The sequence below is a fragment of the Anopheles ziemanni genome, chromosome 2 (genome assembly GCF_943734765.1).
Source record: "Anopheles ziemanni chromosome 2, idAnoZiCoDA_A2_x.2, whole genome shotgun sequence".
In the NCBI taxonomy this organism is placed as follows: domain Eukaryota; kingdom Metazoa; phylum Arthropoda; class Insecta; order Diptera; family Culicidae; genus Anopheles; species Anopheles ziemanni.
The window spans coordinates 23,829,640-23,845,642 of NC_080705.1; the positions used below are offsets into that span (position 1 = coordinate 23,829,640).

Sequence of the window (16,003 nt, forward strand, 5' to 3'; positions counted from 1 at the left end):
GTTAAACAAACCTATTTGAGCTAAAAGATTATCTGATAATAATTTTTATCAATACGGAATTCGTTACAAAAAAAGTTCAACACAGTTCTGAAACTGTACTTCATTCTGAGCTTAATACAAAAGGAGCACTTTTATCATTAAATGATATTCGATAAGCGTAGAATAATTTCACTTGAAAGTGAAATCAAAATTGTAAATCAGTAATGACTAGCAATCGAACGACCGTGATTTGCAGAAGCATTTTCGTCCGTCAGTTGTTATGGAATTTTTCGTCGAAATCTAGTAACCACAGTGCGCTCATACTGCGTCCAGATTTTACCAATCGAATTCGTTTTCGTTTTCGGAAAGGTCGCTAGAATAATTGATAGAATCTCTCGTTGCATTTTAAAATTTTACTGTTGAAAACATCCTTCGAAACGGGGAACGATGTCGAACCAGTCGTTGGTGACGAACGATGCTGCGGATGTGTTGGATACAATTCTTGGCAAGCTGCCGGTGGTACCCAGCGGGGAGTTCGGCGGGGAACCGACGGTCGGTGGTCCGCAGGTGGCGAGTGGTGCTGCCACTTCCGACGGTGTCAAACCAGATTCGTTAAGGCGATTGGCAAAACTGCGCCACAAGCTGGCACGGCAGAGCAACATAATGGGGGAGCTGAAACGGAAGATACGGGAGAAAGAATCCATGAAGCCGAAGGCGGACTGTGACCGGGAGGAGTTGTCGTTCCTTCGCAACCGTTTGCAGAAGGAGGCGGAGTTGCAGCGCAAGCTGCTAGAGGAAGTGATCGCGGAGCAGCAACGCCAAGGCATTGATGGGGCCGAGTGGCAATCGATCCGTCTGTGCCCGGATAAGGTCGACGAGTTCAGTGCCAACCCGTGGACGATGGGGAGTGTGTCGATGGACGAGGGTATGCGATCTTCTTGCGACTCCAATCTTTCGACTCGATCCAGTAGCTCCGGCGAACGGATCTGCGAAGCGAAACTAACCGAACGGTTCGAGAAGGAGCTACTCAATCGGGATCGCGTCATAGAGATTTTGCAGGCGAGGCTCGAGAGACTGTCGGTGGATGTACGCAAGGTGCGGCAGGGGAACGAAGTTCGCGGGACGAAACGCGATCCGAAACCGGTAGCGTCAGTGCCGCATTTTTGTGAGTCCGACATGCTGCACAGGCTGGAGTTCTATCGCGAGAATACAGACAGGTTGGGAAAGAACTTGGAACAGATGGAGCAGGCTCTACAGTGCATCCAGAAAGAGTTGGGCCCGCTAGGGGACGAACCAAAGGTGTCTTCTAAACTACGCCATTCGGAGACAACCGAGGTTCCGAACAATACTCGTTCGTCGAGCTGTGTGTATGACGACCCTCCAGTATCGGGGCGGGTTGTCCAAAGTCCGAAGGATATGGAGTCCCAGAAGCAGTACAGCTTGTTGCTGCACGAGTACACCAAAAAGACAACGGAGTGTCGGCAACTGTCTGAGCGGTTAGCGAAGTCCCAGGCAGGTCCCAGTGATCCGTTGCCCGAAGAAACCGAGCGAGAGGTGCTGAAGAAGCGGTGTACAGAGCTGTTGGACGAACAGGACCAGTTTCGGGTATTGATCCGCGAGCAAGCGACCCAACTCGAGGACTACCGGGCCAAATATCTAGACGCGCAGCAGAAAACCGAAGAGCAGCGGCTACAGCTGGACAAACTGCGCCACACCAACAAGCGGGTCGAGGCCCAGATCAACCACGAGGTCGAGCTGATCAAGCGCAAGTTCCAGGACAAGCTGCGCGAGCTTACGCCATATCCTCGATTGCTCGAAGAGGCAGAGGCAAAATCGGAACAGTTGAAGGAATCCAACCAAACACTTTACTCCGAGCTGGAGCGTGCCCTTAAGCAGGCCAAAACACTCGAAGACCGACTTGCCAGTGTACACGCCGCAAAGGACGCCGAACTTCAGCAAGCCCTTCAGCACTCGCAGCTAGAGCTAGAGCAGCTTCGGGAGCAACTAAAGCAGCTTGTCACCGAAAAGCAGCAATCAGACGAATCCGCTCTGCAGGCACGGCAGGAGTTGGACGATTTCCGAACGGAAAGCGCCCGGATTATCGCTCGAACCAACGACCGAATGGAGCAGGAACGCAGGACGGCCCAACAAAGGTACGCCAAGCTGGAGACGGAACTGGCGCGCTGCCGGGCGGAGGCATCGTTCACCATTTCGAACCGCGAAGAAGCTCTGCGCGAGATGCACAACCAAATCCGGGTGCTCTCCGGCAGTTTCGACGATGCGCAGCTTCAAATTCGCTCCCTACGAAATCAGCTGTCCTACCTTCAGAACGAGAAGCTGGTCTGTTTGCAATGAACAATTGAACTCGTTGCCAAATGAGCGGAAATACAACTTTCGAATGTATTTCAAAAAAATCTTTTGCATGTGACAAAATAAAATTTGATAAAATGTCGTTCTATTCAACTAAACTAAATCTTAGAAGAGGTTGTAAACAAAAACCGTAAAGAAAAAAAGGCGATCATATTTTTTTTTCCATATTTTTCAATAATGAATTTATTTCGTCCACTTCTGATTCGATCCTTTGCGCCACGGTTCGATTCGAACCATCGACTTATGCAGTGCGATGTGCGAGTGGAAGGAAATGGCTAAAACTAGCGACAGCTTACACGGTAAACTAAAGAAAAGGAACATAAATGTGGGTCACTCGCAAACTTATCCTAAACAATAGCAGCGAGTTGGATCCGTTATGCACCATACCCTTTTTTTATACACATTCTCTTCACCTTTGCCCTGAATTCTGCCACGATTGGATGATTTTTCCGTCTTTCCGGTAACGCCTTGACAAACATTCAGTGCTTCCCTCCAACCTTAATGACTCATCTAGTGACCCGTTATTATGTCGTTTTATTTTATTTTCCTTAAAAAAGTTCTTGTGTCATGTGATTTCCCTAATTTGCACATCATTTTTAATTTATTTTTCAGTATTTTCTGTCCCAATCAGTTTGTAGTTCTATATCACTCTGTGTGTTTGTTTTTTTTTCTGTGTTTCTTTGTCAATTTTATTATACCTTAATTCGTTTTGTCCGCTTTGGTTGGTTGGTTTCACTTGGCGCAACGTTTTGTTTTACCTCTGACGCTACACTTATCCTAACTGAACGTAACACTTCGCGAACCTGCCGTTCCCTTTTCGGTAATGCATTTTCCTGAAATTTAGTTTTCTTAAATATCCATCTGATAGTTTCGTTTTTATTTTTACAATTTTGTCGTTCACATTATACATACAAAGAATTGGACAAAGAACGTAAAAGCGTAACATGTACACACCGCGTCCACCTCACACCATTCTGCAACCGGTTGCTTAGCAGGATTTGCACAGGTGTATTAGATTCGTATCTGCGTGTCCAGTCGGAGTCTCACCCTACCCTTACTGCTGCTGAAGCAGTAGATTCTCCAGCTCGTCGGCGCTACGCATCAGGAAAGCGGCCGACTCCCGGTAGCCGGTGACGAGCTGCTTGACGGCGGTGATTTCCGCGCTGTTCAGCTTGTGCGCCAGGATCGGCCGTTTCATCGAGAGATCGGTTGGGGCCGCTGAAAGCAAAGCAGAGGTATTATTGGTACCAACGTTTCGTGCAGGGACGTTGCGTTCGGGGTGGGCCTACAGTCGCTCAGCTGACTCCACAACTCACCAGTGCCGGCGGCGGACATCGTCGTGTTGGTGGTGGCACCGCCGCTGCTCGTGCTGCTGCTGTTGACCGAGTTCATGAAGTTCTGGTAGTGCTGCGACCGGTTCGAGAACCCGGTGTTGTAGTCGTGGAAGTTGGAAATGGTCGGCACGGTCGTCGGGATGGTAGGCGTGGAGCTGGCGCTAGCGCTGGGTATGTTTCTGCAAGGCAAACAACACTCTACTTTGTTAGTTCTGGTAGATTCGGGGTTCCAACTCAAATGCTGGTAGATTCTGGTCGGCTGGAGTTCAGATAGGTGTACTTCAATTCATAAGAATTGGAAGCTATTTAAAACATTAATAATGATGCAGAATTCAACTGCAATTAAGTAATTTCTGTGGCTACATTGATCTTCTAAAACTAAGTTCAAACTACAAATATTCTCCTATAGAAACTAAGAGTCCTAATCATCGCCTCCTTTAAACAGGAGTTGTTAGGGAAATAAGGAAATTTTTCCTTATTTGAAGAAAGAATTAACTGCTGGTGAACAAAAATATGATGATTTGGCGACCACTTTTTACCTGGAAAGACTAGGCTGCCTATTGTGAACAAAATGAACAAAAGTCCTGAGGAACGTGTAGTGTTTCCATTAAAAATATATTTTAAGCACTTGCCTTAAGAAATACCATATCATCAGAAACTCTCAGGTTAACTATTTTGAATAGATCAGTCCTAACTAAAGCTGTACGGAATACAGAAAGTACGAACTCCCAAAACCGGTTCTTCAGACGATATCTTTCTCTTGACAAGGTTTATATACCTCCTAGCCGTATTACGCGGAAGTAAGATCACTCTCGAAATTGATGCTAAAACCTTAATATCCCACGTCCACACGGATTTGGTGACCCTTGTGACTACTTACAGCTTCATCTGGTTCATGTCCGGCGTCGGCGTGCTCGGCACGGGGGAGATCTTCGGTACGCTTGTCATCGGTTCGCTTTTGATCGTCGAAACCGAAGTCGACTCCTGTTCGCGGTTCGCCAGACTCTGGTACATGGTCGGTACCGTGCTGGGCGATTCTGCTGACGTCTGCCGGGAGAAAGGTGGGAAGATAAGAAAGGGTCAAGATTAGCCAAAACGACAGCCATCGCTGGTGCAGACGATGCAGAGAAGTGCGGTCCGTGCGGTCGACGTCTCTTTCCGACAAACAAAACAAAACGGTACGGCGTACGTGTTTCGTGTGTCCGTGTCCGTGACGCATTTGGTAGGAAGCGATCATTTTACCATAAAACTTACCGCCGCCGGCTGACTGACCGTCTGGCTGATCGGCTCCAGCCCTATCCGCATGCGCTTTGCGTTGAGGCTCTCGTTCTCGCATGCCACGGCCAGTATCTGTTCCGCCTGCACCGACGTCAGGTGCGCCGGCGTTGGGCGGGACTGGAAACAGACAAGCATACCAAACCGATCATACCCTCCGCCTGAGCTTCCTCCACCTCCTCCACCAACACCACCACCACCTCCGCCTGCCTGCGGTGCCCTTGTTTCTTCTTCATCTTCCTCCTCTTCGTCCTCTTCCATTACCACCGTTGCTGGCCCTTCTCCTCCTCCTCCTCCACCTTCTCCTGCTCCTTCTCTTACTCCACCACCTCCACCATCCCCGGGCGGCCCACTCACCGTGTTCTCCCAGCCCTCGCGCGTCTTCTTGTTCCGCCGGCAGGACTTGAGGTACGTCCGGATGCGCTTCCGGGCGCGCTCGGCGAACTCCGGGAACTGGCGCGTACACGAGTCGATGATGGCCTGTATCTTCTCCTTCGGTTGCTTCGAGATCGGCACGATGCGGTCCAGGTTCTCGTCCACGAACAGGCGCACGAACATGTTGAACGCCTTCAGCCGCTCCGGATCGTTCACCGACGCTTCCAGCCGGTCCTCCGAATCGTCCTCGGACAGGTCGTCCTCGTCCTTCTGCTCGGACGAGTTCGTTTCGTCCTGCTGCTGCTCGATCGGGGACGATTGCCGCTCGGCGACGGGCTGCAGCTGGCCGGAGAAGTTTGCCCCCTTGCCGGTCATCGCCAGCGCGTTCTGGTACTGCTGCCACAGGTTGGTCATCGTCGCCAGGTCCGGTCCTTCCGCTCCATTTTGGGCTGTGTGAGTACCGGGGGAAGGTTGTGGAGGGTAAGTAGGGCTTTGGACGTAACGTTCTCGGGTGCTCGAGGGATACCACTAACATTTACCTGCCGCCGAGTTCTGGTAGTTCCAGGCCAGTAGCATCAGCTTGAATTTGTCCGCATCTTTAATAAGTCCTAGGCGGAAAAAGGATGGTTTGTTTTGGTAAGAGAGAAAAGCAGATTGATTATTTTGAAGTGACAAAAACATTTACATTTTTTAATAACTGCCTTTTATTCAACTACAAAAAAGTACTTCTATTACAATAACTCGATATTATGTCCTCCCTTCATTGAAATATTCCAACCTACAAAATATCTTTAAGTATTTAACATCTCTGGTAATGGATGAAAACAAATTTAATGAATGCTAACATTAATACTTGTTTTCACGATACGCATTTCGATTAATTCTAAAATCTTTGGAACTGCATATTGTTAAAGTCAGGCATCAAATAAAAAGATAACAAAAAAAAACTCTAAAAGGGACCTGTTCTTACCAGCATAAGCATCTTCTCCGGGTGTATTCGTTGTGGTGCCGTTGTTTTCTGTTGTCTCACTGTTGAACGGCATGGATATAGAATCCTGGAATAGGAAAAACAAGGACATGACCATTAGTTGGGATTAAAAGAACTCGGACTACAATGGTTACCCTTAAAAAGTAAAAGTATAAAATGTTGTTTCAAAAATCTAAGTTCATTCTTAAAGGTTGATGATCCGATAAATTTACTTGATAATATAATATGGCTTGTTGGCATGTTGCCAACATCCTCTTATCTGAGGATGTGGCGTTTTGAAAATTTGATAAACAAATTCCACCACTTTTTCCACACTACGCAAACTAGAACTGCTACTTTTTTAAATTTAAGTCACAACAACCCTTAATCTATATGAAAAAAAAATACTTTATAAGAGTGTTTGCGTGGTCTGTTTTAAAAATAATTTTCACTCTGAGCGTTCGTTTTGTGCGAACACGCGAAAAGTGATCAAACCAAGCAATGTGCGTGTGTTAAACCCAAGTCCAACAACTTGAACTAAGCTTCCGATCTTAATCAGGAGAAGTGCGTGATTGTACGTCACTCTCTTTTGCAGGGAACGTAAGGACATGTCGCCTGGAGCCTTCGATGGAGTGAGGAATGGAAAACTCCTCTTCCCTTTCTTTTCGTAGAACCAACAGGGTCATGCAACAGGAAACGCGCTTGGCAAGGCACAGGAGTGCTGTAGGCTCCAACCAAATGTTGTACATCCGGAGGGGGTGGTGGGTAGTTGATCGATCAAAAAAGGTCCATGGGATAACACGCATGTGAACGCACGCACACATAGCGTCTGTATGCCTACGTCAGTGCAAATGACGCGAGAACTCACTTTGGGCTTTTGAAAATAAAAAGGTACGCAAGAGTGGAAGAACTTGTGTCTATACTATTTATAACAGTAACAAGAACTTTCGAAGAAACTGTCATTGAACTTATGAAAGGAGAAAGATTTTTTTTCATTAATATTTGGGAGCCTACGAACAAAACAAAACAGCATCTTCTTTCTAGTTTATTTATAAAATAAAGATCAACCACGGGGGTGCCCATGGCGCAGCGGTAGCGCGAGGAAACACCACACCACAGGTGTGGGATCGAATCTCGAGTCTGGCACCCCCCGGTATTACGAACGGCTGACCACCGATCTATAATATACCGTCTTTCGGTCACACAAACTCTCTTCGGAGAGAGGCCTTGTCCCACTAGGGGATGTCGTGCCACATAAAAAAAGATCAAAAGAGTAATGACAAAAATGAATCACCAATTAAAAAAAATGTTTTTGTTATAAATGTATTTATTGATGTTTTACATCGATTATGCACCGAACACAAAGTGTGATTCTGTTAAGACATTCCAACTCAACAGTTTTCACTGAATATGAAATGCAGTGTGAAATACTAAAACGAATGAAAATTTTGGTTTCAATCTGTTGCCCAAATGATAAATGTGGCACGAAAAATGACTGAAGACAAATCGTCGCCGTATCAACTATTCTCTCGTATTATCCTCTATAAACTTAACATTGCTAACTTTAGTGTTTCAGTGACAGGTCCAACGTCGAACCACTCTTTCATAATTCTGCGTCCTGTTCCCTCCTCGTCCGTTCGTGCGTGCGTGCGTGCGTGCACAACAAAAGCGTAACAGCCCGCGGGTTTTTGCCAACCAACGTCCCTTACGAGACCAACCCCTCGGAGTCCTTCGCCTTGAAATGGCGCGAGTGTGGGGCGTTGGGACTCATTTCCAATTCTCCCGAGCTCGAACCTTTGCGTTAGGCGACACACACCAACGTCCTTACGCATCGCATCGTAGGCCATTCTTTTTCCCAGCCGCACCGGCGGAGGGTTTCTCTCGCAAGGGGTAGAGGTTGTGTGGCACCAATGTGTATGTTTTTTTTCCTTGTGAGTCTTTTTAATTGAAGCAGAGTCGAGCGGAGTCACTCTACGCCACCGCCGACCCGAAGTTTTCCACGCGCCCCTGTCACGCTGATGACGGTCGCAGTCAAGTTTCCGCTGTTGGTTTCCTGGAGGGCCCCGCCATTTCGGGGAGTGTCAAGTATAAAGAAAGGCGAACAACATCCCCCTATCGCAGGGGGTTTGCAAAAGGACCGATGACGCACTCACGGGAGAGGGTGGAGGGGTGGGAGGAAAATGAAGAAAATCCGGCTCCGGTTGAAAGGACGAAAGTAGTCGAAATTCAACCGAGTCGGTCCCCGGTTCCATCCTCCCCGTGGAGGACGATTTCCGGTGCACGCGTGGGATGGTGCGATTGGACTTCCCCTCCCCTTTCCCTACCCTAATCCACATGGGGCGATGCTCTATGGCAGAGATTCTCAACCAACTTGAGTGTATCGTTAGGATCAAAATATTGACCATACATTTTAGGTATTTTCCGGTCTTTCACGAACAATAAACATGTAGTACATGGTTATTAAAAAAGGTAAACATTTTAGAAATTAGTGCACAATTATTTAAACAAAGAAAAGTGGCTATACAACGTGCCTTTCTTTATGAAAACAGTTGTACATCGTTTAAATATGTGAATACAATGGAAAATGTGGTTAGATGTTCTGCTTGCAAAGCGAATTTCCCTTATATTTTTATTATCTAAATAGAATTTGTGCAGTTTACCATTTTATTGGATTATTCTTATTTTGAGAACTAATCGCAGCGGACAAGTGAAAGAAAATATTATCAAAACCAATAAACATATCTAATGGGATGCAATCAAAGATCTTGTTTGTCGCATATAAGTTGTTTGTTTTTTAATTTGATTATTCTTTGTTAAACGAAAGTAAGTTGAAGTCAGTTTAAGTCTACAAAATTTTATAAAAGTTAATAGAATAATGCCAAAGAATACCGTTAGAGTTTTTTCTGTTTGTCTTAAAAGAACGTGCAACGTGACGAAGCAAAACGTTGAGAAGCTCTGTCCGTACCATCCCACACGAAAGTTTCGTTCGTCTTTTACCCTACGAGCCGTACCCGTATCTTCTCTAACTTTCTCCGACTTACCGGCGTCTTTTCCTGTTCCGCTCCTGTCGTGAGTTTTTTTTTTCTGTTTATTTTTCCCCGGCGGATATCCTTTCTTCCGAATCGTTCCCCACCCTCATCGCCCGCCTCGAGTGGGTGTTACGTGGAAATCGTCCTCGAAGAAGGAAACCAAGGAGCCACAACACTCCTATCGGACCGTTACCCCATTACTTCAAGGCAAACGCACACACACACACACGGGTTTCAATGTACGTAGTCACCTTTTCTTCCGCATACAGCGAGAAGACGGCAGTGGCAGCATCCTGGAAGGAAAGGACGAACCGTTGCTTTCAACCGATGGAACCCTAGGACCGCTTTCCGGCACACAATGACGAGGGATGGAAAAGCGACCGGTGCGTCGTGTGTCCCTCCTTTTGGTCCCTTTTTTTTCCTCCTGAACGTCCCGTTTGCTTACGCGTTTTCACGGAACGGGAAACCCGGGGCGGGTTTCATCCCCTGTTTCGGTGGGTGGTGGTGGGGGAGCGAGGGTTGGACTTAAGATTAATTAATTTTTATATTTTCCGACCCATTCCGACGGGTGGTCGGGAAAAGTCCGTCTGAAGATGAGATAAGACTTGGCCGAGCTCCGACGGAATGGGATGAGGCAGGTTAAGAAGTGGTGGTAAAGCGGCTGGGGGAGGGGAGGCGAGCGAAGGGGATTGTGAAAGAAGATGGAATCCTCGCAGGGAATGCGACCCCTCCCCCACCCTGCCGGGATCCAGCAGGATGTAACGCTCCGAAATGAGCTCCGAGAGTCGAAAGAAAGTAAAAGAAAAGATACGATGGCAACGGAAGGAAAATGAGTTTCGTTAGGGGGTTTGAGGAGGGGGGGACTTCCTTCGATCGAACGAACGAACCGCTGCGTCCTGCCACTGACAAATGCTGTAGCCCCCCTCCCCCAAATCCACCTCAAACTGCTGCCCACGCGCCCAATTCCAACCCCCCCACAGTGGGCGCTGCTGTCCTTTGTTTTTCCAACCCACCGCTCGGGCATTGAAAAAAACTTGATGAAAAACACGAACGCTACCGACTGAGGGTCGGGCCGAGGGGCATGGGGAGCGTGAAAAAAAACGTGGAAACTCAACCGTGCCACACCGAAGGGAACGATATGGAATGGTCCGATTTTATTCGGTACGCTTTTCCCTACTTTTTTTTTCTACTTTCCGTCCATTTCATTTTTTCCCGTTTTTCCTACGCTGCACCCCATTCCACCCTCCAAAGGGGTTCTTCTCCATTTGCCATCAGGGTAGCAACACCCACACCCCCCTCCCGCGTCATGTTGAGCTCCAGAGTTGGTCGGTACGAGGGAAAATTTTATTGGGTTTTTTTTCCTTCATAATTTGTTCCCCAGCACAAGTCCGTTTGGCGATCGGGGAAAAAGGGGACTGGCCAGACTTCAGCGCTAAAACCTTGACGGAACCATACAGCGCTCGTGGACTAGCTTCCAGAGTTAGGGATATCTTGGGACGTCGGAAAAGTGATAAGAGCAACCAACGGCGAAGCATATATTTTCGGGAATCGCGAAAAAGAATGTCAGTTTTCTAGTGTTTAATTGTCATATATGCCAACTTTTGAAATGCGAAATCATTTACTCAATGTTTTACTCATTCCGCTATGAAACTATCTTTTACTTTGATTGATTGTTATTCAATCTTATACTTTTCCTAAACAATACGACGTGATTTACGCCTTAGTAGTAAGTAGTTATAGAAAACAGATAATATGACTGGTAATTCAGCAAACGTAATTGAAAATGAATCATTTTGGAAACTTTATGAATTAATCATGTTAGTTTAAATTACTTTTAACTTCATTGATTGTGTTTATCAAACAAAAATCGGTTAGGTATCAACAAAATCTACTTATTTAAAGTAAAACCTGCTAAATTGTTGTCTATTCGTTAGTATTTACAATTCGTGTTGATTTAGCAAAAGGTATTGAAAATAGTTTGGCAACTTAAGCCAAATGACATGTAGCTTCATTGGTTTTTTTTATCAAGTAATCAAGTAATCTAGAGGAAAACCATGTCTATTGGTTTCTGTTCATTAGTATTTACTATTATACTGTTCAAAACAAAAATAAAATTTTATATTTAGCTAAATATTTGTGTATCGCTTCAGAAATTTTAGGAAGTTAAGTTTAAGGTTATGTTTTTTATTCATAACTCACTTCTATTGAGCATTTTGCAGCTGAAATCAAATTAATTAGCAACTACAGGTAGATAACAGCTTTCTGTAATACGTATTCAATTACATCTAAAAGAAAATTTTCAATTCGTCAATGTTTTGTTACGCGTTTCTACGTTTATTATACCATTAAGATGAGTTTTCTCTTTTACCCAATTTGGCCAATAAAGTGTGACACCTCGAGCCCACCGTTCATCGTATCCCCTAGGAAGGCGCGGTCGTCCCATCGCACCGGGAGATGCGATTCAAACGATCCGATCCAAACCCCCCTTTTCCATCTGCTTCGAACTGCCCGTTTTTCCTTTCCATATATCCTTTTTTTAATTTTTCGTTCCCAATTTTTCGTTTCGTTTTGCCCCTCACTCCACTACTTCCGGCAGAAATATCGGTTTGTCCACCACTACCACCGTAAGATCCCCGACCGGTCGTTCTTTTTTTTCCAATGAAAACCGGAACCACCCACCCACTACGCCCAAGCCCGTCACTATCCGGAGGCATTCCATCGGAGCGGATGAAACCAAATAAAAAAAAAGACGGAAACATCCGGAAGGAGCTGATGAACCGATTCGCTTTCCCTCCGCGGGGAGGCTTGGGGTAGGGAGTTTGCGTTGGGCTTCTTCTTTTTCTTTGCCTCTAATTCGAGCGAAGGCGCTCGGTGGTCTTCGATTGGGTGGAGAAAGGAACCGGTAGGGCGGGGAGTGGGTTTCCCTCATTCCTCACTACCAAAAGCTGAGCAGGCTCCCCGGGGTTTCGGTTGCGAAGTCACAACGTCGGTCCCAACCGTTTGGAGGAGATGTGATGAGGAAGACGCAAAAGTGGAGCGGGGTTCGAAAACGTCGGGAAAATAGAAGAAGAAGTAAAAGCAAAAACACCCCTGTCCGGGAAAAAGGGGCAAAAGGAATCCGTTTGGATCGTTTTGGAAGCGGGCCGGGAGGATTGGATGGCCTCGACCATCTCATCGCCATCTTTCTTAGCGATGAGCAAAGCGGTGGACGAAGCAAAACTCCCACTCCCAACCACCCACCCACCCACGTCCGGGTTGCGGTCCTTTTCTCCAACGACCTCGCCACCATCGCCCCCTCCAGTTGCCGTGAGCCGAGTTGCTCCGAGAAACTGTCAGGAATTAAAAAAGATGGATGACATGGGGGATGAACGGTTTTTCTTCTCGGAATGTGCCCACCGCTTCCAATCCAGCATCACCTTCCCCTCCCTTCTCCAGCAAACACACTCCGACGCGGTTGGATTTTCCCGGTTTGGTCCCAATCCCAAACCACCCCAAAACCCTCCCCTCCCTTCGGTTCACTTTGCACACTCCGGATCTTTCCTTTTTTTTTCTCTCCCGCTTGTCCGCTTTGCGCCATCGTCTTCATCTTGATCAAGGTTTAGGAGGGTGGGTTTCTTGTGTTTTTCTTTTTCTCCGCTCTTTTCCTTATTTTGTTTTGTTGTGCTGCCTTTGCCTTTTCCACACCCGGACTGGAACGGACCAAGGCGGCAGTGCTCGGGCACATCGAGCGGTCCTGCGGCACGATGGAAAACTTCCATCATCGAACCAACGTCCCTTAGCGTCGTTCTCCTTCTCCTCCTCATCCTCCTACCTCCTGCTCCTACCACTTCCGCCGCACCGTCTCTCTTTGTGCCACCCGGGGAAAAAGGCAACCGAAAGGAACGTCCCAAAGGGGTGGGGTGTTGGGGAGGGAGGGAGTGGAAAAAAAATCCTCCCCAAAATCATGCGAACGACGTCCGAACGGACGGACAAATTCGAGCCCCGCTTCCACCGCCCGTTGGGTGGGTGGGCGCGGACGTTGGCACACACCGACACGGGCACGTGGCAAGGGGATTTTTCTTTCCCGGATTCCTTCCCTCGGCGGCCCTCCTTCAGTCCGCTTGTCCTCCTTGAGGACGAAGGACGACGTTGATGGTGTTTGATGCGATGAACCAAACGAGGGGACTCCCAGTGGTGGTGATGGTGGTGGGGTTGATTTTTATGAAGAAAATGAGTTTCTGATGAAGAGGTCAGGGGGCGAGGGTGTGGCAGAGGTGGGCGAGAAATTTGGCTGGCTTCCCAAAATGGCCCGGGGAAGGATTTGGATTCGATGAAGCGGCGCGACGGAGCGCCATCCGGTGACGGACGCGCGAGGGGTCTTTTCGTACGAATCTTGGACGCGTTTTCCTCGGGACCGTCGCGCAACGGTCCTCCTCCCCCGGACGAACTTTTTCCTGGGCGCGAAGCAAAGGCAAAGGTCGTTGGACGTATTCGATTGCGGTTCAATTAAGAGATTGGACGGCGGCTTGCGCAAGGACGGGACTAGCTGGGCTGGGACGCAGAAGTCAAAAGTTATGAGCTATTCCGTTGCCGGGAATGGGACGCCGAAGGAGCGTGGATCGCAATTCCAGAGTGAGGGGAAAACAAAGTTATGGAGCGCAGCTCAGGATGAGCCTTGCTTCCATTTCAGGGAATGCGGAGTGATCTTGGCAATGCCGAAATATGGAAATTCATTTGGAAACTGAGAGAAACATTTTTCCAAAAACATAAGAAATGTGCAATTTGTTCCAAAAAGCAATTAGTTATGGTAAAAGCAATAAAAAACAGATACTCCATCGATACGTGGAATAAGTTCCTGCACAACCCAAACAAGGAATCGTTATTAATGATTGATTAAAAGGTATGCTGATTTAAGTTTGTTTTTCTCTATACTATTGAAGATTGAGTTAAAAAACATTATCAGGATAATTGAAACTGGAATTACTTTTAAACATCACTTTGTCAACTATAATGCAACAAATATTTTCCCGCACTTTGCACACATTAAACATGGATTTGTAAAGGAAAAAATTTTTGTTTGGCCAAAAATCATGTGTAAGGATACGAATTCGGTAAGGTGTAATGTAATAAAGGATAGCAATGTTAGTTTAGCTGATTAAAACATTATTCAATTACACTTTGAATATGTAACGTGAAATGTTGGGAGGATAAGCTTACTTGCAAATTAATTAATCATTTTTATTTAAACATTTCAAATGAAGTGAAGTGCATTTTTTCATTGTGCAATGAACTTTCACATTTGAATTTTTTTAATAAGGACAATATAAACCACCATTATGCGTTTATACTTCCAAGAAAACAATTTGAGCTTTTATTAACTTTTTCTCATTATCAGATGAATAAATAAATGATCTGTAATATCTGTCTGTAGAAATCTCGCTTGCAAAGATTAAAAAATTCCAAATAGCGAAACGCGGTCAAAGGTTTGAATTGGTTTTATACTATTATTTTTATGTCCGTGTACAAAAATATATTCCCACTTCATCTAGGTTCGATTCCACATTTTCATCAATATTATGCTTTTAATGAACACATTGGTACTGCACAATGTATGTGAAAAGCTTTGTAAATCATATTAAATCCCGGGCCTTGCTCACGCGGTCCACAAATAAATATATATTTTAATCTGCCCATCCGATGGGTTTTAAATAAAAAAACAATTTTTCCCACAAACTGCACTGCGCGCTTTCATTCGCTTACCTTATTATTATTGTTGTTGTGTAACATGGCGGCCGCTTTTCTTTTCGCTAATAACCATTTTTCCACGCACGGTCCGGTGTTTGGTGTTCGCATTTTCAAATCCAACGGCGAAAGGGAAACAAAAGCACAAAACATGGCAACAAATGAAACAGATGATGTTTCGGAAAAATGGGGAAACAACAGAAAATATTCAAACAAAGATGAAACGCGATTGCATTCGCACAAACCGCCCGGGTGTTTTTCGAAAGAAGTCAGGAGAAACGATGAATGAATGAATGAATCGCACCACGAACACACGGAGCGGTGTGAGTGAAACGACAAAACCGGTGTGCGAGGCGAACCAGGCACGTTGCGGCGTTGTTGAATGAAATTGTAAATCCCATGTGCAACCCCCAAGGCACGGGCAGGGGAAGGTGGGAAGGGGGAGGGTCGGTTGATAAGGGGTTGCATGTTTTTGTGACGCGCGCGATCGACCGACCGATGGCGGTGTGGAATATGAATGCGACCGGAAAAAGGACACGTGCCAATGGAAAAATCGAATGAAAAACGAGCATAAAACAAAATGACGGTGGATGGAAAAAAATGGAACATGAAGAAAAATATAATCAACAGAAAAATTAATTACAAAATTGAAAAAAAATATCAGATGGAATTAAAGTCATGAAAAGAATTGGGCAGATTTCCAATAGATAGCATTTGAGGACAAAGAAGCAGAGAAAAAAAGGGAAGAGACAAGAAAAAAAAGATACAGAGTTAGTGGAACACATTTTTACGCATTCACTTAATCACTCTTTTAAGTTGCTGAGAGTCTTGTGTTAGCAAACAAGGACTGGTGAATTGTATATCTTAGTCAAACTCTAGGCTAGGTTTGGCAAACAATGTTTTGCAACACACTTTTATTTTGTTTTGTCATGTCCTGAATGTGAGCCAAACTT

General features: G+C 45.9%; 2 protein-coding genes across 2 annotated transcripts; one reads left to right on the forward strand and one right to left on the reverse strand.

The window, feature by feature from the left end:
• Positions 1–426: 426 nt before the first annotated feature.
• Positions 427–2,334, forward strand: LOC131293234 (cingulin). Its single transcript, XM_058321314.1, has one exon. It carries the CDS (start codon positions 427–429, stop codon positions 2,332–2,334), a length of 1,908 nt encoding a protein of 635 aa, XP_058177297.1.
• A 1,069-nt stretch (positions 2,335–3,403) lies between these two features.
• On the reverse strand, positions 3,404–15,161 carry LOC131293235 (nucleolar protein 4-like). Its single transcript, XM_058321315.1, has 8 exons — positions 15,069–15,161; positions 6,304–6,388; positions 5,867–5,941; positions 5,316–5,782; positions 4,926–5,078; positions 4,564–4,730; positions 3,639–3,862; positions 3,404–3,567 (listed from the first exon to the last, which is right to left on the reverse strand). The coding sequence occupies exons 1-8, from the start codon at positions 15,159–15,161 to the stop codon at positions 3,404–3,406; spliced, it is 1,428 nt and encodes a 475-aa protein (XP_058177298.1).
• Positions 15,162–16,003: the final 842 nt, after the last annotated feature.

Coding starts and splice junctions, on each gene's coding strand:
- LOC131293234 (XM_058321314.1), top strand. CDS start 427: ATGTCGAACCAGTCGTTGGTGACGAACGATGCTGCGGATGTGTTGGAT.
- LOC131293235 (XM_058321315.1), bottom strand. CDS start 15,161: ATGCGAACACCAAACACCGGACCGTGCGTGGAAAAATGGTTATTAGCG. Junction 5,783..5,866: donor GAACTCGGCGGCAGGTAAAT/GTTAGTGGTATC, acceptor GTACTCACACAG/CCCAAAATGGAGCGGAAGGA. Junction 3,863..4,563: donor GACATGAACCAGATGAAGCT/GTAAGTAGTCAC, acceptor TTTGCCTTGCAG/AAACATACCCAGCGCTAGCG.